The 26,049-nt window shown below is 39.8% G+C and overlaps 1 protein-coding gene and 1 long non-coding RNA gene across 2 annotated transcripts in view; one reads left to right on the top strand and one right to left on the bottom strand.

Moving 5' to 3' along the window:
• Positions 1-26,049, top strand: part of LOC135093302 (uncharacterized) — a 75,035-nt gene extending 48,986 nt beyond the window's left edge. The window contains exons 2-16 of the mRNA XM_063992440.1: positions 7,495-7,594; positions 9,772-9,912; positions 10,395-10,493; positions 11,161-11,321; positions 12,136-12,327; positions 12,437-12,592; positions 12,831-12,989; positions 19,088-19,274; positions 19,360-19,481; positions 20,383-20,544; positions 21,046-21,171; positions 22,201-22,395; positions 22,692-22,943; positions 23,170-23,363; positions 24,559-26,049. Of these exons, the coding sequence (XP_063848510.1) occupies positions 7,495-7,594; positions 9,772-9,912; positions 10,395-10,493; positions 11,161-11,321; positions 12,136-12,327; positions 12,437-12,592; positions 12,831-12,989; positions 19,088-19,274; positions 19,360-19,481; positions 20,383-20,544; positions 21,046-21,171; positions 22,201-22,395; positions 22,692-22,943; positions 23,170-23,363; positions 24,559-24,853 (2,541 nt within the window). The 3' untranslated portion in view covers positions 24,854-26,049. The remainder of the gene's footprint in view (positions 1-7,494; positions 7,595-9,771; positions 9,913-10,394; positions 10,494-11,160; positions 11,322-12,135; positions 12,328-12,436; positions 12,593-12,830; positions 12,990-19,087; positions 19,275-19,359; positions 19,482-20,382; positions 20,545-21,045; positions 21,172-22,200; positions 22,396-22,691; positions 22,944-23,169; positions 23,364-24,558) is intronic.
• LOC135093303 (uncharacterized) lies at positions 8,494-11,230 on the bottom strand. Its single transcript, XR_010263305.1, has 3 exons — positions 11,092-11,230; positions 10,363-10,554; positions 8,494-9,545 (listed from the first exon to the last, which is right to left on the bottom strand). It is a non-coding gene; the product is annotated as an uncharacterized LOC135093303 (long non-coding RNA).

Genomic DNA, 26,049 nt, shown 5'->3' on the forward strand with positions numbered 1-26,049 from the left:
CTTTACTCGCTTTCTTCCACCAGAGCTTGTTGAAAGTAGTCGAGAGCTTGTTGAAAGTAGTCGAGAGCTTGTTGAAAGTAGTCGAGAGCTTGTTGAAGGTAGTCGACACTGAATTGAAAGTAGTCGACACTGAAGAGTTTGAGAATGGTATTAATTCTATCCAGCTCTCACTTGATCTTTAATAATAATAAAAAAAATAAAGAAAAACGGGGAGAATGGATCACTACATACAGTCTTGAAAACTCAGTAACGTCCACCAGGGATTATTGAAAAGAGAGAGACACTGAAATGTTTGAGGATACCATTTACTCTATTCACTGTATTGGTTAACCTGATGATCTCCATGTGCCAAGGTAAAAAAAAAATATATATATATCAACAGTCTTGAAAACGTTAACTTCGACTAGTCCTCGTTAAAAAGTAGCTGAGACAGAATACTGAAACGTTTAAGAAGGATATTTACTGCATGTCTTTATTTTACCATCCAACTGTTATCTGATCATCTGGTGCCAAAGACAACGATGATCCCATGAGGCAGGTGGCAGGAATGGAACCCGGGGGCCTTTCGCGTGCTGAACAAACGGGAGGGAGAGAAACTGAAGTGTGAGCTTGCTGTGGATGTTCGTGGCGTCAGACTCATGATTTCCGGTGAAGTAGTGATGTCAGCGGCGTGAGTCCCGGTGGTGGTGGTGGTGGTGGTGATGGTGGTAGCCCCTCTCCCCCTTCCTCCCCCTTCCCCTCCCTCACCTTCCCTCCCTCCCTTATTAAGCCTCAAGGACAAGACGATTTCCATAGGTACGAATTTTCATGGGAATCACACACACACACACACACACACACACACACACACACACACACACACACACACACACACACACACACACGAATGTCAGCAAAGAAGATGCGCACGTGTGTGTGTGTGTGTGTGTGTGTGTGTGTGTGTGTGTGTGTGTGTTTCTAATGTTTTAGGTGTGTTTAATGTGTTTAGTGTAAGAGCAGTTCATTGGACTATGTTAGTTATTCCAATTATGCTGCGTGGTGTGCTGTGGTCAGTAAAATATCTATCTACCTATCTTTGTATGTGTGTGTGTGTGTGTGTGTGTGTTACATAGTACTTTTGCTTTATCTGTCTACTTATCCGGCAGTTCATTTCTTTATTTTGTCAGTGTCTCTGCTTGTCCATTTTTCTTCCTGTCATTCTTTTTACTCTTTCATTTCTCCGCTCATGCCTTTCTGCCTGTCTGTTTGTCTGTCCATCTGTCTATCAGTTTGTGAGTTTGTGTCTGTCCTATTTGGGTGTCTGTTTGTATCTGTCGAGTCAATTTTTTCATTATCATTATTATTATTTCTTTTATCAATATTACTTTTGCGATCTGGTCCACTTACATAGCTCTTCTCTGTTACTGTACCCTTATTCTGCCAGCTGGAAGTGCTTATTTTCTCGGCCACGTTTGATTTGCTTTTGCACTGAGTATAACAATGCGTTTATGGACTGCGTATGTTTGTTTGTTTGTTTGTTTGTTTTTTCACTGAAGTTAATATTTTTTTTCTTTTTTCTCCTTTTTTTTTTCTGCTTGTCTGTTATCAGTTTTTCTTTACCTGCCAAACTTAACTCGCTTACTTTACTCATATGTCGAACTGTACTCAGATACTTACGTGCCAAACTACTCCACCATTCTCTTTATTCATTATCATTTATTCATTTATTTTATCTACCTACTTACCAACTTTGCTTACATATCAAATTTTATTCTACTCACCAAAATTTACTTGCATACTTACCAAACTTTTCCTATTTAACCTACCCCTTTAACAAACCTTACTTACGTTTTCTCTTTACCAAACTTCACTTTTACTTGTCCACCAAACTTTGCTTCTGTATCTACTTACCAGATTTTACCCCCATACTTACGCTGCCAAGACCTACAACTTATCATCCTTCGTAATAGCAGAACCAGTAATTGCTGCCTGATCTTTACGAGCTGACAAACTTAATCTTTTGTTCTTGCTTCATCTCATTCATAAAGTTTCATTCACGTTTCACTGAGAGACGTGCTCGTAACTATTCTATTTATTTATTTATTTATTTGTTTATTTATTTATTTTTATATTTTTGCTTTTTCGTATATGACCAAATGCTACTGAAAAGAAGAACAAGAAGATAGATCAAAAGACTTTATTAATTCATTAGTTTACCTGTTTATTATTGTTGTTATTATTGTTATTATTATTATTATAAATTGTACGTTTAAAGAAGGATAACTAACAGTAACGAAAAAAAGAAAAAGAACAAGAACCAGTTGAACAAAAAACAGGAATAAAGTGATCTCGGTGCGTCATTATTCATGTGTCTTATTTTCATTTTTCATTGTTCTTCACTTCACGGTGCCGCGTTTTGCTGCCCTTCACTCATTTCCTTACTAGTACCACCACCACCACCACCACCACCACCACTAAAAAAAACTAGAAAGAAAGACAAGGAAGAAAAAACGAAAGAATGTCACTAAATTAAAGAGGGTGTCATTCTCTTGCGTTACATTATAAAGGGCCGTTACCTTACAACCAAAGTACAATAATTCAGTCAATGTGTACGATGCGTCTATGTAAATAACTGAGCTGCCTGTCAATGTAAGTACGATAAGAGAGAGAGAGAGAGAGAGAGAGAGAGAGAGAGAGAGAGAGAGAGAGAGAGAGAGAGAGAGAGAGAGAGAGAGAGAGAGAGAGAGAGAGAGAATTTTTTCTGACTCATAAAAACGAAAATATAGAAGAAGGGAAGGGAAGAAGGAAGGATGAAGGAAGGATTGGTTGACTGATTAAAAAAAAAGGAAAGCGCTGTAACATCGCGGTCATATGGTGCAGATTATGATGAAGGAAGGAAGGAAGGAAGAAATCAAGAAAGGAAGGAAGGAAGAAAGGAAGATTTAATTAGCTATTTCATGTAAGGAGAGAGAGAGAGAGAGAGAGAGAGAGAGAGAGAGAGAGAGAGAGAGAGAGAGAGAGAGAGAGAGAGAGACCTTGGTGTGTGTTGAGGCGTAGCGGTTGTCTGGCCCTACGCAGGTAAATCTCAGGTAATTGCTGAGGCTGCAGGTGAGGCGAGGGTAAGACTCGTCAGTGTTGTGATTGGGTTGTATTGAGTACCGGTTGTGGAGAGAGAGAGAGAGAGAGAGAGAGAGAGAGAGAGAGAGAGAGAGAGAGAGAGAGAGAGAGAGAGAGAGAGAGAGAGAGAGAGAGAGAGAGAGAGAGAGAGAGAGAGAGAGAGAGAGAAGAAAAAAAAAGAAGAGCAGGGGCAGTTTATATTATGAATTTATCTGTGTTAGATTATCCATTTATCTGTATATCTGCAATTTCATTTTTTATCAAGTCATTCACTTATTTATCTATTTATATTTATCAGTATCTTTATTTATATAGCCATCTATCTTTTTTCATCTTTTATTTCTCTCTCTCTCTCTCTCTCTCTCTCTCTCTCTCTCTCTCTCTCTCTCTCTCTCTCTCTCTCTCTCTCTCTCTCTCTCTCTCTCTCTCTGCATAGCTATTATCTATCTATTTTCTAATTGTTTATTTGTCTATATATTTTTTTCAATGTCTAACACTAAAAGAAAGGCAGAAATATCAGTGACATGATGCGAGTAATTGCTACACATGTACTGCAAACTTTTCTTCTTTTTGTCATAAGCAATTTTTCAGTCACACCTCGCGCACAGAAAAGAAAAAAGGTAGGAGTGAATTCCGTTTTCTCTTCCTTCACCAACCTGCGGCATATTCATTGTATACTACTACTACTACTACTACTACTACTACTACTACTACTACTACTACTACTACTACTACTACTACTACTACTACTACTACTACTACTACCACTACTCCTACTGCTGCTGCTGCTGCTTCTACTTCAGCCGGAAAAAAAAGAGAGAAAGAGGGGAAGAAAGATGGAAAAGAAGGAAATAATGAAAATTAGAAAAAAACGAAAAAAAAAAGAAAAATTAAGAGTTAGAAAGACAGGCATAGAAAGAAAGGAAATATAAACAATTAGGAAAGAAAGATGATATTACCATTACCTCTTTTTTTTTCAGTTAGTTAGAAATTACAATGCTCAGAAGATATGCATTCTCTCTCTCTCTCTCTCTCTCTCTCTCTCTCTCTCTCTCTCTCTCTCTCTCTCTCTCTCTCTGCTGTGGGACTTTCAGATTTTCTCACGCCGCGGCCGCAGGAAATATCACTTGGTTTTTATGAGTGCACACACACATTAATATTTCACGCACCGAGGGCTTCGTGAGACGCCCCAATGCGTCTGGTGTCCCTCAGGTTCATATCGCGTCCTGACTAATCAGTGCTCGAGCGGCAGTGGCGGTGGTGGTGGTGGTGATGATGGTGGTCGTAGCTGTAGAAGTACTAGTAGTGATCGGAGGAGGAAGACCAGCCATAGCAATTTTAGTAGTAATAAGAGTTGTAGTAGTTGTAATAATCATGATATAGTGTGATAGCAATAGTACTGGTGGTTGTAGTAGTATTGACAAATAAAGCAGCAGTAGAAGTAGCAGCAGCAGCAGCAATACTAGTAGTAGTAGCAGTAGTAGCAGCAGCAATAGTTATAATAGAAATAGTAATTGTAGTTGTAGAAGTAGTTGTTGTAGTTGTTGTAGAAGTAGTCGCTACATTAGCAGTGGTGGTGGTGGGTACGCTTCCAGTGGTAATAGTAGTACTGTTACGTAGTAGTAGTAGTAGTAGTAGCAGCAGTCGCAGGAGTAGTAAACTGACACACGGCTGCTCCTCACTCAGCTTCTTCCCAATACATGATGGCCGCCACGCGTGATCCTGTTATTATCCCCACTCCATCCTGCAGCACATTAGCAGTTCCGCATTCAACCAAACCAGACGTATAGCTATTTTCCGGCGCTCCTCACCCGGCTGGTTCGCACGCACCCCACCACACACACCACTGCCTTGCGGAGACTCGGTAATCTCTGACAGACAATCATTAGTCGATCACAAGAAGAGTTCATTGTTAGATATCTTGACTCTGACATATGAGGATGTAAAAAGTGTTGATGGCGGTGATGAGAAATGCAGAGAATTAAGGCCTTGAGGAGTAGAAGTCTTAATTTTAGTGCGAAGATTGAGCCCATTGTTAGTTCTCTTGACCTTCAGGTGATGTGTAAGGAGGTGAGAAGTGCAGGTGTTAATGAAGACGATGAGAACTGCAAAGAATCAAGACCTGAAGGAGCACTCATAGAAGTCTCGTGTGGTTGGGAGTCTGGCGTGGAGAATGAAGTCTTGTATTCTTAAACGCTTTAAACTTTCATTAGTTCTCTTATCAAAGCCTACAGAGGTGGTTAATTGGGTTTTTATGATTTTTTTTTTCACGCGAATCATGAAAGCACCTCTGAAAACTTCAAATGCATCCATTAGAGGCCGGTGAATGATTCCTTGGCTCTTTCTCGCTGTTGAGATTGGATTTATAAGATTACATGCAGTCGATTCGGAAAGCTTAAAACATTCCTGAAGCTTATTATTATTTTTTTTTTCCGTTGGCAATCTTACTATTCCTTCATAATGACTGATTTCTGAGGTAGAGTTAATGCAACACTGAATGCATTAAACGCCCGTGGAATACTTCATGACTGGGAAAGAAGCGAAGTAAACTGATGTATATACTCAACCTACCACACCTGTTGACACACACACACACACACACACACAACAAATTAATAACTCACTAACACCTGTTTCCAACTGTTGATTTAAGGCGAAATTTTACGACCTTAATACGAATGTTTGATGGATAGCTATATAATAAATAAGTGGTAATAGTAGTATTGGTGGTGGTTGCGGTAGTAGTTGTAGTTGTAATTGTAGTAGAAGGAGGAAGAGGAGGAAGAGGAGGGTACTGTAATTTTCTTGTGCTAAAGTTAAGAGAAGGAAAAAAAAAATACGAAGAAAACAGGCCGTGGGTGTGAGAGGGTGGCAATACATACTTTCTCGCCGCTACACACACACACACACACACACACACACACACACACACACACACACACACACACACACACACATCGCGCTCTTCATTGCAGCGTCCAGGATTAGCAGTGTGACGTCTTGATGTGCTGACGTAGCATTGTTTGTGCTTCCATTATGTATTTGTGGGAGGCGAGTGTGCTCAGATTAGATGTTCACGCGTAGCTCTCCGCGCCTCATGTCTGGCAATTGGTCTGCTGCTGCGTGGTGTTGGCGCAGCGGTTGGATATTGTGATGATGAAATTGTTGCAACACGTGGAAGATTTAAATGTGCATGTTCCTGCTCATTCCTCACTTTCTGGCGCTGGGTGAAGAGTGAACGTGTGTGTGTGTGTGTGTGTGCGTGTGTGTGTTTACTGTCTCTGCAATTCATGACTTGATGTTCTAATAAGCTCTTATAGCGCACACCTCTTTGTCGTTCCTGTGTGTGTGTGTGTGTGTGTGTGTGTGTGTCCTATGACGCATAGTTCAGCTGACACATTCCATTTCCTAGAAGAGGAAGAGATCGTTTTGTAGGATTTGAAAGTAATAGTGAAGACACGCCACAAGATGCACCAAGGAGATATGAGGATGAGTTGCAGCTTGCACAGAAAAGCTTTTAGAAAGAACATCTGTGTTATTTTCTTGTGTTTGTTTTGTTTGTTTTACCTCGTCACCTTAGTAAACCAAACACATGTGACAGACAAAAATGCAGTTAAGTTCAAGTAAAAAAAGCTCAAACAAATAAAAAAGCAGGTAAACATCTGTGCTCAAATCTCACGAAATGTCATTTAGAAAGTAAGTAATAAATAATGCTAATCACTTAACCTGTGGGAATAAATAATGCTAATCACTTAACCTGCAGGAATTTACTTTCCTTCCAGAACAGAAAGCAATACTGTACTATCATCGAAACTATAAAGATTAAGAAAAGAGAATACATTTTCTCTGTTCTCAAATATGACGAATTTTCATGTTCCAACTTATGCGCAACTTCACTCATTTCTTGATGTGCTTCAGCTGTGCTAAGATTAGTGGTATTTGAGAGATACTGTGTGGCCTGCTTCCAAGAGGATGAATAAGAAAAAAAGCAACAGCAGCAGCACCGGCAGTTGTAGTAGTAGTAGTAGTAGCAGCAACAGTAGTAGCAGTTGTATTGCTTCTGTATTTCCTCCTCTCTGACATGAACTGTTTCAAGAGGGAGGTTTCAAGACACTTATCCTCAAATTTTGGATAACCCTTTTTGACTACGCTCTTTGAAGACTGGGTCCTTCAGTGGGCCGTTTTTTTTTTTAAATATAGCCTTTTTGTTGCCCTAGGCCGGAATCCTATATGATGTAAAAGAAAAAGGAGAAAAAAACTAAAAGTAGCAGTAGCAGAACAGTTAGCAGTAGAAGGAATAATAAGCGAAAAGATACATAATAATAAGTAATAATAATAATAATAACAATAATAATAATAATAATAATAATAATAATAATAATGTCTTTCTCCCCACAGAGGCTGGCGGCGGTGGTGGTGGTGATGGTGGTGATGCAAGGCCACACCGAGGCGATGCTCGAACGGCCGCCTCTTGTCGTGCCGGGGGATGCTGTTATTGGTGAGTGTACAGCTCTCTCTCTCTCTCTCTCTCTCTCTCTCTCTCTCTCTCTCTCTCTCTCTCTCTCTCTCTCTCTCTCTCTCTCTCTCTGGTATATTCTATTCCATAACCAATTCAACACAAGCCCCTTCCAGTAGGCGGAAGAACCTCTTCCCATAGACTGCCTCAGTTGATCACTAAGTATCGAGAAACAAGAGTCGAGATCAAGTGATTATTCTCTTATAGTTTTGGATTATTTTTCTGGCTATCTCTTTATGGACTGGCATCTTAGTGGACTCTTATTTTTTTTATATTCCTTATTCGTCGTGTTATGTCAGTAGCCTTACATTGAAAAAAAAATAAATAAATAAAAATAACCTTCTAACTTCAGCGGCGTCTCTTCAGCCATAACATAGTGTGGTGTAAGTTTGAAGTACAATTTCTAAACACGCTACTCACAACAGAGATAGTGCGGACTTCTTGGTGCCTGTACACGTATTTTTATCCAGGGTTACACAGATGAAGCACAAAACCCTTATTTAGAAACACTGCTTCCTCACCACGAATATTTTCAAAGGCCACAGAGATGATTAGCTGGGTTCTCAAGAATGTTACTCCTGTCAGTAATGTAGAAATCTTGTTAATTTATCACTAGAACCATAACGACATCGTGTCATTTCAACTAGAGCCTTTTGCAAGTAGTGGAGGTGCCGGCAGAAGCGTTTCAGAATGCGGTCCCGGTTGTCGTACTGTCATAAGGAGACCAGTGGTTCGCAGGACCGCGGACAAAATGTGTGAGTCGTCCCTTGCTGCCGCCCCTGCCTCCCCACGCTCTGGTACTTCACGTGCAACTCCTAACACCTATATAATATATAGACAGTCCCTATATTATAGGAACCGTCTTAACCAACATTATGAAGTATAAGAAAGGAGAGAGAGAGAGAGAGAGAGAGAGAGAGAGAGAGAGAGAGAGAGAGAGAGAGAGAGAGAGAGAGAGAGAGAGAGAGAGAGAGAGATACCACAATACCTATCGGTCTTTAACAAAGGTATTTATTTACAACTACTGGTGAGTTGCGTGTGAAGAACAAGATAGAGAGAGAATATCTCTCAACAGAACAAGGAAACTTGAATGCAAAGTTGGTGATTTAGATAGACTTATGTGCTCGTCTGTAACGTGTGACTGACTATTTACTCATGAGTTGATATCTGGGAGAACTTATGCTATTTCGCTGGTGCGTGGCGTGCGGTGTGTCCGTGTGGAGAATGAGCGGCGGGTGTTACCAAGCACTGGATCCTCACTGCCAGTAAGTAGATGGATCTCAGCCACGGCTGTGCGTAAGATCTAAGGATCAAGGAATGTAGTAGCTCACGCAATACACAGCATCGTCCTGGAGTAAGGCTCCAGGGAGTATTAGGAGATAACCTCGGCTACTTTCTCCTTTGTCGTATACAGTACGAGTACATAAAACTGTTTCAGTGGCACACAAATTCAGTGCTATATTAGTGATGGATGATATACATACACATGTCTGTATATTTTTTTTTTATTTTCATTGCAATACTGTATTATACAAGGTATATAATAGATAAAGAGTTCTTGGTACGTGGTCGTAATGGTTTGCCTATTCTAACTTAATTTATGGTTTTGAAGAATCGTTCCAGTGGATCCTCTTTGCATCACTCGGCATCAAGATGTGCAAAGCCTTCGGGATCACAACTGTTCCTTTTGAGCGTCAGCTGATGAAATGGCCTTTTCCTTCCCTCCCGCCGCGTCGGTACTCTGTTGTTGCTGCTGCTGCTGCTGCTGCTGCTCGGCCTCAGGCGACGCTTGGCGATGCACGTCAATGGGAAGCGTCCTGGCCTGGCCCTGCAGCTGTGCCGCGGCCTTCTGGGTCACGGTGAGGCGACCGTTGTTGAGGCTGGCGGTAAGGGAGTCGTGGCTCACGTGGCGTGTACGGTGTGCGGCCGTTTTCTATTTGGAATTAAACAATAATGATAAATAGACTGCATTAAAGGATCTCTCTCTCTCTCTCTCTCTCTCTCTCTCTCTCTCTCTCTCTCTCTCTCTCTCTCTCTCTCTCTCACACACACACACACATGAGAAAATTCTGAATAGCCCATAAATGTGTAGTAATTCATTATTGTTGTGGTCTGACAGGGGACTAAAAACTAGTAATTTCTCTGTCTTCTTATCACAGGTGTGGTAGCGGACCTTCACGGGCGCGCGGGGCCTGACGGAGGCTGTGGCGCCGTGCAGCCCCGGGCCGTGGAGCAGGTGCTGGCGGCACAGTGGGCGCTGGACACCATCAACAACCAGTCTGAGCACGACTACATTATCGGTGTGTGTGTGTGTGTGTGTGTGTGTGTGTGTGTGTCACAGTAACACATATTGCTTGCCTTCGATGGTCCAGGTACATCATTCAACTGTTTGCATCTAATAATTCGTACATTATAAGGTTACGAATAGGAATAAACAAGTGCAGCTGTCAAGGCAAAAGGATGCCCGTGGCCCTAAGGTATAATGACCGCCTGAGTTACCATCACGCACGGCTGTCAGCCTCTTCCTGTAAGTTGGTGTGAGCCAAAGTAGCTTATTTAAACATTGATGCATTTGGTATGTACATGTACGCACATCCTCGCTCACTGACCCCGCCATGACTGCATCCCGCCACCTGGGTGTTGGTGTACGTTTATCTCGAGGTCAAGGGAGAGATAGCCTGTTTTCTGTATGGTCTGTGTTGAACTTAGTGTACGCTTCCATGAAATTGCCAGTCGTCTGCTTCACTTACCTTTTTTTTTTTTCTGATGATGCCCTGCACAGGTATGCGTGTGTATGACGCGTGTGGGGACGAGGGCGAGGCTGTGCGACAGACGTTACGCCTCCGACAGGACACGATGGCCCCTAACGCGCCGCTTCTTGGTAAGTACGCGATCCTCCCTTCTCTGGGGTGTCCCTGTGGCGGCATCGAGAGCAATGATGCCTTGACGTATGAACGTGTTGGAGAGAAACAGAAACAAGACAACATTTTCATCATATTCGTAGAGCAAATGATACAGTATGTGTGTGTGTGTATTTTTTTTTTATCAGAACTTTTAGCTCACAGAATATAAAAATTTGGGGTATTTCATGCTGACATGGTTCAAACTGGTAGATAAGGCCCAATGTGCATGCATGCCACCTAGTGAGGAAGGCGTAGTCCAAATCCCCACACGAAATTAGAATGTCCATTAGGTTATCCATTAACATGGCATGTTTAGAAAAGATGCAGACCAAACGCTTATCATTAGCCAGAAAGAAAAAAGAAAAAAGCACCACATCATAATAGTTTCTTTGACCTATCAAGGTGTTGTCATTTCACAGCAGCTGATGTACTATCTCCTTGCCACTTGTTCTAGGGTGAGCCTTACTTAGATTTTATTCTAGATTACACTTGATCATACATAATTATATATGGATTGAATTCTTTCAGTGTTTCATTTTATTGGCAAGAAATATCCATCAGAAATAATGCACTGACTGGTTAACTATTGAAGATGGCAGTGTGAGGCAGCTCCAGTTGTAATGACCCCTGATTGTGTCTGGATAGGTGTGGTGGCCCTAGGCTCCAGCCGGATAGTGTCTGCAACAGCTCTGTCACTCCATTCCTTCAAGACGCCCACCCTCATCACTGATGCCCGTACTGCCCACACCACCAAGCCTGCTGACAACCTCTTCTCCACAGCACCTCACCTCACTGACCAGCTGCAGGTTAGAGACTTGGTACACACACACATACACACACACACTTCAGGCTATAGAGCATTGGTTCTTAACCTGGGTTTGATCGAACTCTGGGATTCAGTGAGTCAGTCTCAATGGTTCAGCAGAGGTCTGTGTGCATGGTTCATTTTGTGTACTATTTTATTTTCCAAATGCAAAGGGTTCAGTGAATACACACATGAAACTTGTGGGGTTCAGTATCTCCAACAAGGTTAAGTAAGAACCATTGCTATAGAGGGTTACTACATTATGGACACTGATAGGGTTACCACACATTGAGCAGCCAACACATTTCTTGAGCAGAGGATTTTACAAAGGTAGTATTTTGTACTTGTCCATACATGTACTACACAGAGTAACTTATCAACAACACCAAGGTTCACTATCCCATCCTGCCATGCAGCTGCCACATGTTCCTTAAATTAAAGTAACTCTGTGCCACAGATGAGGTGACTCCAGTGTAAAGAAGTGACACATGTCAGAATAGCCACTTTTGCAAGGATCAGGGCAATATTTACTACTACTAGCATTAGCCCTCATAATTTTTAATAAGACACCAGTGATACATGCATGTACTTCTATAGCATAAAAATGATGTAAAACTATTCGTATATATATATATATATATATATATATATATATATATATATATATATATATATATATATATATATATATATATATATATATATATATATATATATATATATATTTGTTTCTAAAGTTTTTCTTACAAAATTACAGCATTATATACACATCTTTGAGTTATATGCCCAGTTATAGCAATGTAACCCACTTACAGGCAGTTCTTTTGGCTGCTGAGCATCTAGGAGGTGAAGTTGCAGGAATGAGTGTGGTGTCCAGCTTCACCCATGCATCTGACATGCTGCAGCAGTTGGCCTTGCAAGGCAGCCCGAGGCTTCTGCACTTGCTGAAAGTTGATGCTGAGCCTGACCTGACCAAGAAAATAATGCACTTCATAAGCAACAATGTGGTAAGACAGCAACATCTTTGGTCTCTGCCTTGGACTTGTCTTTGACCAGTATACAAGCAAGCAGTGGAGAGATCTGGTTTGTACATAAAACAAGTAATTCTTTCCACAGAGTTTTGGTGGGGTGGTGGTGCTGCTGCTCAGATCTGCAGAGCTCAGTGTGTTCATCTCAGAAGTGGACGAACAAGTAGTAAAGAAGACTGGCCTGAGATGGGTCCTCTCAACTCTTGGGGAAGAATCTCTTGCCAGGGAACTCATTGAAAAAGGGGTGCGACTGATTTTTTAAAATTTTATCACTGTTGCAATGTACACGCAACTCCCAACTCTCCTCCAGGGAAGCTGCCTGCAGAGGATAGTTGTGGCTGAATGACCTCATGAAAGCAGTACATAGAACTGGAACATGTATAACCTTGTGTCTTCATCTATATGTTGTCAGGATAAGTAACTGTTAGATTTGCTGAATTAGTTTTATGCATTCATCAGTTATTTGCCATATTTTTTCACAGATCAGGAAGAAATTTACTGGTTCTCTCCTAGTAGAGTCCCACTCACCTGTCACCCCAGTCTTCAGCCAGTACTTTGCTGAAGCTGTCCTCAACAAGACATCTGTGGTAGCCCCTCTTGCCCAGCAGTACATGGACACTATAGCACACTGTGACTCAGAGGTGAGCTTAATCTACAAATTATACCCATTTTTAATACAACACAGCCTGCAGGAACTCCCTCCAAATAACAGTGACTGGAAACTCCATTCTTGCCTTTCCATGTCTATGCATCCTCTGCTCCATGCAGTTCTTTAATTTGCTTTACATCCTTCCAGTATAAAGTACAGTCATACCTCGTGATTCAAACGTCCTTTATTTCAAACAACACCCATTTTGAACACAGTTAGTGAACAAATTTTGTCCTCCAATTTGAATGCAGTCATCCAGTTCAAACACAAGCACCCATTCAAGCGGTCAGTTCCTCAAGTGTTCCTCCTCCCCTCTCCCTTCCCCTCCTCTCCCTTCCCTTCCCCACTCCCCACCCCATTCCCTTCCCCTTGCCCACATCCCTCCCCAATTCCTCCATCTCTCTCTCTCTCTCTCTCTCTCTCTCTCTCTCTCTCTCTCTCTCTCTCTCTCTCTCTCTCTCTCTCTCTCTCTCTCTTTCATATTTTAAAATTTTAAGGTCGTTTTTGTATCTGACATATAGGACAACCCTCGCTCTAAATCCAAGTGGGGTCATGTAATTAGTGGGGTGCCACAGGGATCAGTATTAGGGCCATTGTTGTTTTTAATTTATATCAATGACTTGGATAGTGGAATTAGTAGTGATGTTAGTAAATTTGCGGATGACACAAAGATAGGTAGATTAATTAGGTGAGAATTGGATGTCATCGCCTTGCAGGCAGATTTAGATAGGATGAATGAATGGACGGACAGATGGCAAATGCAGTTTAATATCAACAAATGCAAAGTACTTAGCGTAGGTAGAGGAAACCCACACAGTACATACACAATAAACAACGAAACTCTGGTAGGTACAGGCTACGAGAAAGATTTAGGAGTTATAGTTACCTCTGAACTCTGTCTAGGAAAAAAATGCACAGAGGCCAGAAACAGGGCAAATAGGGTATTAGGATTAATTTTTAGGAGTGTTGAAAGTAGAAGGCCTGAAGTAATATTAAAGTTATACTTAGCGCTGGTCAGACCTCATCTAGACTATGCTGTGCAGTTCTGTTCCCCACATTACAGGAAAGATAGAGGTTTTTTAGAATCAGTACAGAGGAGAATGACTAAAAGGATACAGGGGATGAAGAGTATTCCTTACGAGATGAGGTTGAAGCTGTTAAATTTACATTCTTAAGAGAGGGCATGATAGAAGTCTAAGTGATATAAAGGTTATAACAAGGGGGATGTAAGCAAAATTCTTAGGATCAGCAACTAGGATAGAACAAGAAATAAAAATTTAGGTTTAAGAAAGAGATAGGAAGAAATTGGTTCTCAAATAGAGTGGTAGATGAGTGGAACGGACTCAGTAATCATATTGTTAGTGCTAAGACATTAGGGAGCTTTAAGAGAAGATTAGATAGGTTTATGGATGGGGATGATAGGTGGAAATAGGTAGGTATATTTTATACAGGGACTGCCACGTGTAAGCCTGGTCGCTTCTTGCAGCTTCCCTTATTTCTTATGTTCTTATGTTCAAACCCCACTTTTTTGTGACTTTTTTTTTTAGGATTCAATTACACCTTATTCACTGAAATAGATGGTACTTCATGTTTTCTTTTACTGAATTTTTCTCTGTAATTTAGGTTATTTTCATTCAATTCTATGTTTAGGACATAACATAAACCCATAAAAATGTTCAAAATAGGGGGAATTTGGGACCTGGAATGGATTTTTTTATATTAATTTGAATGGGATAAATTGCTTCCCAATTAGAACATTCCCAATTCAAACAGCCCCCCTCAAAGAAAAAAACAAAAAAACAATTAAGTTTGAATTGCGAGGCACCACTGTATCTTGTTTTCTGTTTCTGATTACTGTTATCATTTGCAGATTTCATCACAATTCATCACTGTGTTGCTGGAAATTAAAAATATGTAATATGAATAATGTAAATGGTATGTGATCCATTTCACTAAGTAACATGAATATCAATTGTTTGCTTCTTTCACTGGCAGTATTATAAATAATAAGGTAAAACCTCATGTATCAGAAAAGGTATAGCCCACCTTTGCTCTGGGGAATTTGATTGAGGGGGAAGGTACTTCCAAACATTTTTGACTTGGCTGTTTAAATTTTTACAATCTCAGTGCTCACTTTTCTTTGGAATATATCACACTATGTTTTAGCATTCCAGCGCTATTCTCTCTTGGGGTTGGCATTTTTAAACAGGCTAAATGTGGCAGAAGTGGGCATGAAGGATGAATGAGCCAATTATGGTTATGTGTTACAGTTGAAATTGGTTGAAAGATGGGAAAGAAAAAAAAAATATCACTGAATATTGCCTAAGAGGAAGAGTGATTTGATACCAAACTGAATGGTTAGGGTGCATCTGGATGTACAAAGGGAAATTAATATAGAATGGAGCCGTGAACATAAACAGTGTTCTAGGGAAGAATGAAAGTGTAAAATTTTTCTTCCGTCATGGCCATCCTCTTGGGGGAGTTCCCAGGAACAAGTTTCAGATGTTTATCTATTTATCTCCTCAGCTCACTGACAGTGGCGGCTCGTCAATAGGGACTGCGAGACTGCAGCCTCTCCCCCCCCCCCCAGTGGATTTCTAGGATTCACGAAAATAATGTTAATTTATTTATGTTTGACTATCATTCACATGGAAACACCAATTCTCATATGTTTATTTGAAGAAAAAAAAATACTGCAAAACAATGAGGAAGTACGGAAATTATTTACTATTTAATGATACGAAAGCGGGGAGAAATAGGAGGGGAGGCTTCCCGGGCGGAATCGCGAGTGTGGAGTGCTGCCTGACAAGTTAACGTCAGTGTGTAGCGTATATGGGTGGTGATAGTACGCGTCTGTTTCAACTCCCAGCCTGACAGACTTTGTTTTTTTTTTGTTTTTTTTTTTGTAACCACGCCTACACAGTGGCTGCCAAGGCTTACCCATGAGTTAAACCTTTAGTTGGTAATGAGGAAGGCGTGGGGCTCTAGCAGTGTGCAGCAGAAGGCAGCAGTGGGTGAAAACAAGCAAAATAAAGAAAAGTTTGGCTGTGAGAAGGTGCTAGACAGCCAGCCATAGTGATGAGGAGGCAGGAAGATAGGTCACCACCACCACCATCATCACCACAGGGAAGTAAGGTCAGGAAGTGTTAGAATAAATTTAGGTAACTTAACGTAACTTTTTAATGATTAACTGAACAATCCACGGTTTTAACTCATTTTAACGCATCTCATCTAACCTCCAGCACAATATATCCCTGTGTCAGCCTCGTTTCGTAACTAAAAACCGTAAAATTTAACTTAATGAAAATGTAAACAATCTGGGTCGTCTCTATTAATGAGCCATTATCTATCTTATTTGTGAGTGTTTTAAACCAATACTGTCGCAAAGCAGAGCCACATGACCAAGCTTTAATATCCGCTCGTTAGATATACCTGCATTTACTTAGTTTAAGTTTGGCAAGGGTTTAAATGAGTGAGAAGGGTTGGTCGTCCCCTCCACTGGGCCCCCACCGCCATCTTGGATAAGGCTCCCCAGCCCCCTCCGGTTCCAATATTTTTTTCTTATTTCCTAAGTATTTTATTTCGGCTTGTAGCTAAGATTTTATGATTTGTAAAAATATTTCGTTGTTTTTTAAGTTATTTGAGCGCGTGTGTTGCGGGAAAAGGGGTGATTTTGGCGTTGTTTTTGTGTAAATAAGAGGGCCGTTTTCGGCGTTTTTTTTTACGGTCCCAAAACTAAATTTTTTATTTCAGCCTGTACTAGGTTCTTATTGGTTTTAAAAAATAGTTAGTGTTTTTTTTAGTGTGTTGCCGTCCCGCTCAGTGAAATGCGTGCACCTTACACTTGTTTTTATTCGTGTTCAACTTCCAATAATATTGATTTTTTTTTCGGTAGATTTTTTATTTGTGCTTGTAGCTCACTTTAAATGGTTTTAGAAAATAGTTCAGATTTTTTAAAGTATTTTCCGTTATGTTTAAGCCAGAATGGGTGGACATTTAAACGATTTTAAATGGGGTGAAGGTTCCAACAGTTTCCAGATACTTCTTTTTAAATATCTTTAATACTACTGCGTTTTGAAATGTGTTGTTATTTTTGGCATTAGTTAAAATATGTGGCAAGTCTGAATTTATAAAGCATTCCTGTCTAGCTGCGTTTTTTAGAAGGGTCATTTTCAAAATGAAATACGTACGTACGTAAATAACGTTCCCTGTGACGTCATCAACCCCCAGCCGTGACGTCACAAGCCCCCCCAGCCGTGGCGTTATCAGAGTGGTACCTTCCCTAACTCCCTTCCAGTCCCTCCTAGTAAATATTCAGTGTTTATTTATTTTTTTTCAAGGTATTTCAAGGTGTGTGTGTGTGTGTGTTGCCTTATTTTTCGTTGTACAGATGGTGATGCAGTGTGTGTGTGTGTGTGTGTGTGTGTGTTACCTTATTTTTCGTTGTACAGATGGTGATGCAGTGTGTTGCTTTGTCTTTCGTTGTACAGATTGTTATGCAGTGTGTGTGTGTGTGTGTGTGTGTGTGTGTGTGTGTGTGTGTGTGTGTGTTGCCTTATCTTTCGTTGTACAGATGGTGATGCAGTGTGTGTGTGTGTGTGTTGCCTTGTCTTTCGTTGTACATATGATTATGCAGTGTGTGTGTGTGTGTGTGTGTGTGTGTGTTGCCTTGTCTTTCGTTGTACATATGATTATGCAGTGTGTGTGTGTGTGTGTGTGTGTGTGTGTGTGTGTGTGTGTGTGTGTGTGTGTGTGTTGTCTTGTCTTTCGTTGTACATATGCTTATGCAGTGTGTGTGTGTGTGTGTGTGTGTGTGTGTGTGTGTGTGTGTGTGTGTGTGTGTGTTGCTTTGTCTTTCGTTGTACATATGCTCTCTCTCTCTCTCTCTCTCTCTCTCTCTCTCTCTCTCTCTCTCTCTCTCTCTCTCTCTCTCTCTCTCTCTCTCTCTCTCTCTCTCTCTCTCTCTCTCTCTCTCTCTATATATATATATATATATATATATATATATATATATATATATATATATATATATATATATATATATATATATATATATATATATATATATATATATATATATAACCTAAATTCTGCTGTATTTGGAAAGTGGCAGTTTTGCATAATATTTGGAATAATTACATATGTACGATAACTTTACCAGAAGTACAATAATTTCAACCTGTTTAGTACGATAATATGACCAAAACAATCTGAAAACGCTGGTGTGGACTGCGTCCAGCGCAGTCTTGTCTCGGCCGTTGTTGTGGCTCGGTGAGTGTTCTTGTGTCGGTCTTATTTTCGATCGTGTTTTTCAATTTGTCAGGGATGATTTTAAAATATTATTGATCAGTGATGGCTTGTGCTCAATCTTGATTATCATAGATGGTGTAAAATCACAGAAACATCGTATAAAATAGTATTTTTTTTTTCTTTTCCCAGGTAGGCCTAGCTGTATTTTGCAAAATGGCACAAGAAGCAAAGACGGTTTCTGCATTGAAAGAACTCAATTTTTCAATTTTCAATTTATTGATCTGTTTGCACAAAACAGGAACAGGAGAATGGACTTCCTTTTCAAATAGCCTAAGCCACCACTAAGGAAGTCACGCATTTACTGTTAGGATAAGACCTAAAGAATTAAATAATTATCTATCTATCTATCTTTATAATCTATCAATCAATGGTGTGTTAAACAATAACAATAAAAGCATTTAAGATTTTATTTGTCTGAATGTGAGACAGCCCCCCCATCAGTAACAGTCACGAGCCGCCACTGCTCACTGATGAAGAGAACAGTCATCAGGTATTGATAGATAAACAGGTAATTTAAAAATAATAATGATGACTATGTAAGTGGTACTATTTTATTTATTTATTTTTAATCATTTGTTCCACAACATAATTTTCCATTACTTGAAATTGATGTTATTAACAAAGCTGTGCCAGTAATAGTAATGCCAGTATCATGTCCATGGAACAGGAAAGCTTTGTAGTTTTAGTAAGATCTTTTCCTCATGAGGCACAGCTTCATAATCTTCAATATAACTAATCATTGTAGTATAAACACATTTATACATTAAATGATGACCCCAGGTTCTCAGTGTCTCAGCTTCACCCTGTGTGGGTAAGGAGGAGCTGGCAAGGCTGGTGCAGGGCTCCACCGTTACTGCCACTGTCAGTGCCGTGTCATCCCTGGCTGCTGCCTTCCGTCGAGTGCAGATCAAGAAATGCTCCGAAGGTGTGCACTGCCTGGAGGTGCTGTGGCATGACCTGCATCAAGGTAAACTGACACAATTTTCACAAGTTCACATGAGACAGTGTAATAATGGATCCAATCCACACTAACATGGTGCTCTGTGTTGCAGATGTGCTGCAAGAATTACTGAAGCTGCCGTGTACTGATGGTACTGACCGGATCTGCTACATAGCCAACAGACTCAACAACTTTTTCATCATTGTACAGATCACTCCTCATGAATTGCGTGAGGTAAGCAGACTGTGCCTCTGTGGCTGTACAGGCATTTGTCATCTCTTCTATAACATGTCTTTCATGACTGTCATGTCATGTCTGACATGACTGTCTTCCATTACAAGCAAGCAATAAGACTGACAGGTAGTCTGTAGTACACATGAATGTTGGCATGCTGTGACAGGAGTGTTGACAAAGTTCACTGTATGTACTATTTCAATATTAGTAAAATTTAAATCATGTCCAGTCATGCCTTATGTATATGAAAATGTGCAAATGTAATACATTAAAAGATCCATGAGTGAATTGTGCAGAGGCTCAACCTTACTTCACTGGCAATTGTAGTGTTGCTCTTTCTTCATTACTGTGAGTGATGATGATTTATTGTGTTATACCTTTCAGTTTTCCATTGACATCCATTGCCATCTGAAGACAAAGTAAACAGTGGAGAACATGGAACTTCATGGATTAATTCCACCTTGAAACAATACTCTGACTTTCTGTTCTTTCCTTAACACCTGCTTAGCTTGTTTTCTCACATTGTTATACATATATGTATGTATCTGTATACACTATACACCAGTTATGATCTAGAGGTGCACTGCTATATAAGTGGATATAATAAATATAGTACCATAATCAGCAGTACTATAATGAGAGACTGCATCATCCTTCTCTCAGAAGGGAATACCTCCACCTCTTATGACAGTGTTTATGTAAGTGAGGGGAGGGAAGCCGTGCACCCCCACTCATCCCTGTCAGTTACTCACAGTTAATCTCAAGAACTCCTACAGTACAAATGTGGGCACCATAACTAAATCCTGTATAATAGTCTATGCATATTTTAATTTCTTAAAAGTACAGTCTAAAGATTGTATATTATCATAATACATAAGTGATAACTTATGGATCTTCACAGGTAGGAACATACTGTGAGGACACAGGAATGGAGTGGGCCAGTGGAGAAACTATAAACTTTGATAAAGGAGAGAAACATCATAGAGGAGTTGCCCTGAGCCTGGTGGCACAGCAAGCAAGAAGGCACAAGACTGTGATAAAGGCTGAACTGGTCACCCATGAGGTAAGCTGTTGTGATATCAAAGCAGTGTATATTGACTTTATGTGGCCTTAATTATTGGTTTTAATGACTTCCCTTGTAGGCAGAGGTGTTATTTTTTATACTGAAAAATTCTTAATAATATTTTTTATTGATATCAAACTTATTTTTTCTTTAAGTATGACTAGAAAAATTATACTAAAAATGATTGTATTTACATCAGAGTTGAATTAGAAGTTGGTGATGTGTGAATATCAGCACTGTCAGAACCCTCCTGTGCTTGTCAGTTACAGTGTGTTGAGAGCTGCAGTGCCAACGGTTCTCTATAAGGTCACTCCCCATCACAGCTGTCCCTTCATTAAATTTTTCAATGTTTCAAGTTTCCATCAGGGGCTCAACTGGTGATAACTGCCTATCACAGTATTCCTTAATCAGCTTTTTCAGTACTTCAAGACTCAAGCTATTACAGTTAGAAATCTGTATAACAGAAAATTGGTGACATTAATGACTTTGCTTCTGGATCAGGACTATGTGAGGCGCACCTGGGCCTTCTCAGTGCTGGTGACAGCCTGCCTAGGGGTGGTGGCATCCCTGTACATCACTGTGTACGTGGCACTACGGGTGTGCGATGGCACTCTCCAGGGACCACAGGTAAGGTTGAGTGCGAGATACTTGTAACATTTGGTGATGGATTAACTTAGTATGATTTTATTCTTGTGCTGTAAGGTTTTCTTTGGTGCCACAACCCATCGTAAGATGGCCAGTTGTATAAATAAAAAAAGAAAACAATAGTGACGTGCCATGTCTATAGCAGTGAAACAAACAAGAGGTTGAAGGAACCTCCATTTCTTATTACTGTATATCGATCTATCTGTCTACCAATCTGTTTGTCTATCTGTCCATCTATCTATCTATATGTGTTTATATGTACATATGTATGTATTATTTGCTTATCTTTTAGTCCTTTAGTCTTTGATAGAGTCAGAAGTTTTAGTTTAAGGAAAATAAAGATACCTATAATTTGATAAAGAAAAAAATTATCATAGAGTAATGATATGATTTTAATATACATGTATATAAAGAAATTTTTCAGTCAGAAACAGAAGATGAAGATTTAAGAGGAACCTCTAGAAAAGGTCAGAGTCAGATAAATTGCACAAATCTAATGATCTCTTCTGAGAACATATGTATGCATACTCATACGTGAGGAGTAGAATGAATTATGATGATATAGTATTGACATGAGATTTCTTGTCCAGTGAAGAGGCTGAGGTTAGGACCTGTTTGTGGAAGTCTGTGTTGATTTCAAAAGAAGAAAAGTTAATTATTATAAATCATAAAGTAATATAAAGAAAAAAAGATAAAAAAAACAGTGAGATGTATGAGTGTAAACAGTCATGTTTTTTCTTATTTTCTTACTGTTATTTGTTTATGTATGAATGTATAGACAATCATATTGTTTCCTATTTTTTCTTTTTATTTGTCCATTTATTTTGTTCATTTTTACTTATTTATTTTTTTTTTAGTTCTTTATAGGAATAAACCCAGCAAGTAAATACTAGAGCAAAAGGTTGGTTGTAGTACTACATATACACAATTTGGTTGTTTTTTCGACTTTGGAAGTGGAAGGCAAGTAACTGTTGTATTAAAAGGCTAATGCTGTGTGGTTTCTGCCCACAGGTGCTAGGGACGCTGCTCCTGATGGGTGTGATGGGAGTGTTTTCCTCCTGTGTGGTGTATGTGTTGCCGCCGTCTGCCATCACCTGTTCTGTCCGGCAGTGGGCACCCACCCTGTGCCTGGCACTGTGCTATGGCGTGCTGCTGGTGAAGGCAATGCAACTCAGAGCCCTGGTGTCTGTTGGTGCTGAGGGAAAGGTAATGAACCTGTCATATCTGTTATCATGAACACTGAGCATTGCTGATAGAGTAAAACTGTTTTTTTTTTTTTTTTTTATAGGAGTATCACCTACTTTACATTAACACATATTCATAAGTAGTATCAGTTCATGTAATTATCAATATGTATACTATGTTTTCACTTAAGTTCCTCTGTAGAACAGGTAACTTCAAGCTGTCCATCACCAGAGGTCACCAAGACTGACAGACAGGGACATGTTTTGGATGTATGAATTACTATACTTATAGTTTCTTATCTCCTTTTCTTGTTTTAGGTATCTCAAGTGAATCTACACATCACCCTGTTGTTTATCCTGGGTGTACAAATTGCACTGTGTCTGCTGGGGCATGCCGGCGGCCTGAGTGTCGGGGAGGATCCTCTGGTGAGAGTTGAGCCAAGTGGGGGTCGGCTGTGTGGCAAGAAGCACTTTGCCACACTGGCCACAAGGGTGTACCTGCTCTTCTTGCTGCTGCTGTGCCTTGTCCTGTCTACTCTGAACCGCAAGATTCAGAGGAACCACAATGAGGTGCGTTAGAAAAGCTTCTTAGAACATCTTAAGTCATGAATTTCTGAGAGACAGCAAAGTCAAACACACACACACACACACACACACACACACACACACACACACACACACACACACACACACACACACACACACACACACACACACACACACTATTATTAGTTATGTATATCTATGTAGTATTGATGTTGGTGTTTGTGGTGAAGGCAATGCATGACTCCCACAGGGACACTGGCTGCTGCTGACGTCCTGTGTGTCGGTGCCAGTGGTGGTGGCGTGGTCCATCATGAGCTACCTGGCACCTCTCTCCCTGGAGGCCCCCACCACCAGTGTGGCACTGCTCATCCTTGCCTCACTCATACTCGGACTTCTCTTCATTCCAAAAATGAGAATCATTGCCCAGCAAGCAAAGAAATTCAGGTACACTTTACATATTGTATCCTTCCATTTTCAGAACTTAAAAATATAATATTGTACTACATGATTACAGATTTGTTAGTATTGCACTATATTACATGTTTTTATAGCATCTAAATTTTTAAATGTAATATATTTATATCTATATTTATAATTATTAATTGGAGTTACTTTTATAACTACAAAAATTATTTAGTGCAAATTTTACTTAACAATTAATAAACTACAGTAAAATCTCAATAAGTTGGACTAATTGGGGGGAAGGTCAATCTGACTTAAGCAAAAAATCTGACATCCAAACACCCAGCACTGCATTTAAATTTCTTGTCCCCAAGGTGTTCAGCAGGCCTCCCTGCAGCATGCTGGACATCCAGGCTGCACACTTTTACCCCTTCAGCTCTTTCTTGCACATACCATTTGTAGACAGATTTCATTGAGGTTTTTGTGCTGCACCTTCCTTGCTTTCTACAAGTTCTTTCCCTTTAAAAGTGCCCAACTTAACTGATATCCAACCTAGTGATGTTTTACTGTATTTAAGTAGCGAGATGTGTACATTAAGCTATTTGTGCATATTTTCATTTTTTTATTGTCTGCATTATTTTTTAACCATTGTTATTAAAAAATTTTATTAATTTTTTCTTATGTTTTCTCAAATTTCATCTTCCTCTCTTATCTTTTCATATGTTCTCTTTCTTTGTCACAACCTCATTATAATTAATGTTTCACTGAACACAACACTATGAATGCAATATGCAATAGTTAATTGGTCTTACAATGTAGTGTCTGAGAGAAAAGAATCTTATAGTTGAAAACAGAAAAAGAAATACAACTGTTGATGAAGCTGATGCTTATACAGTGTATGGTAGTTGACTGTTGTTTTGTTGACTGTGGTTTGCTCTCAGAGACAGAGAAGACATCAGATTTGCTGAACTTGCATACAATGAAGTATAAAACAATTATTAATGGAAATATTGATTGTAGTATTTACACACCAAACAATACAAACTATTTTCAACTTTCCTTTTCATTGCATAATTGAGGGAAGCAGAATAATATTTATGTAATCATTCATCACATTCCTATTGAGACAAAAGTACTGATCATATTTTCACCATCACCTGCACTTTTATGAAACTTCATATCAAGAACAAATTTTTTCTATGGGGAAAAAAAAGAAAAGTACATCATATTTCTACAGACACAAGCGATTGGCAGCGGCAACATCAGTCTCCACAGTCCTGAGCCAGATAGAAGACGGATCAGTAGTCGGGGTGCCGGTCCTGCAAGACACCCTGAAGCAGCTTCGTAATGGCAGCCCACAGCACAACCACCAGGATGCAGCAGGATCAGTCAGGTCATCTATTGCCTCACAGAATAATTACCGAGCCGCCTTTAGTGCAGTGTATGGATTCCCACAGCCTTCTCCATTGAGCAGCCCAAGCCGTGTCCTGAGAAACCCCATTCATGATGCTTCCAAAGGAGCTTATCCTTGAGATCTCAGTAATGTTGCAGTATTGTGGGAACCAGTGTTTCATTTACTCACTGCCAGTGGCGGATTTATGATATATGGGGCCCTAGGCCAGTGGTCTTTCATATTACTTTATTTTAAATGTTTTTCACTATCATTTCACATTATTTTGGTTGAAATTTGTAGAATGTTGCAGCATATGTAATGTAACAATAATGTAGCACCATTAGGGATGCAGGGCCCCAAGCCATGGCCTACTCTGTTACCTTCCCCAAGTCCACTGCTGCTCTTTGCAATCAGTATTCAGAAAGAGTTGTAGCCACTACAAGTATGATCAGTTACCAGTGTGTGTGTGTGTGTGTGTGTGTGTGTGTGTGTGTTCTGGAGCTGTAACTAGGGAGTTAAGGAGAGCTGCTTCCTAGTGAAAGCTTGTGTTGTAGCTTTTAGTATAGTATATTTTTATGTTTTCCATATGAGCCTCCTATACTGCACAAAACTTATCATAATAATAAGATGTAATAATAATTATATATTTCTTTGTTTCCTTATAACTTGTCCTTTCCAGCACATAAGATGTAATCCAAGAAAGATGTGGAAGTAGAAAAGTTGGCAGAACTAAAACTGAAGGGATATCACATTTTGCTCCCAAGTTGGAGCATGAGAGCTTATTAAAACTTTTCATTGCTTTCCTTCATCATTTTTTATTTATACTATCTTTATATTTTACCATAATTGCTATTCTAATGGACATACAGTGGTTTGACTTAGCCATTCCACAAGAAATTCAGTGATGTCATCCCCATTAAGACTCATAATTACAACCCCATCTATCCAAGATGTTACATACCTGAGTATCTGTGTACTGTAGTGTGTATAGTTGATCACAATGAGCTTGCAGCCAGATGTCTTACTGATGATATCTACTTAGTGCACTGGTGACTGGAATCATGTATTGGTGAACCCAGTCTCCACTTCTAAGATCTAAATAGAAAAAGAAATGTGAGAATAGGACATTTCATCTGTAGTGCTGCTAGAAATCCTGCATGTCCTTATGATAGGTGCAGTGATAGAACAAATGTGTGTAGTCATTCATAACATTAAGTTCTTACATGTCAGGGCACATGGCCAGGCTTTTGTGGCTGGTGTGGAGGAACATTCCCTTTGTACTCCATGTATCTTCCAAGGTGACTTGAAATGATGGAACTAAAAGATTGAAAATTC

The sequence above is a fragment of the Scylla paramamosain genome, chromosome 42, assembly GCF_035594125.1.
Source record: "Scylla paramamosain isolate STU-SP2022 chromosome 42, ASM3559412v1, whole genome shotgun sequence".
Classification (NCBI taxonomy): domain Eukaryota; kingdom Metazoa; phylum Arthropoda; class Malacostraca; order Decapoda; family Portunidae; genus Scylla; species Scylla paramamosain.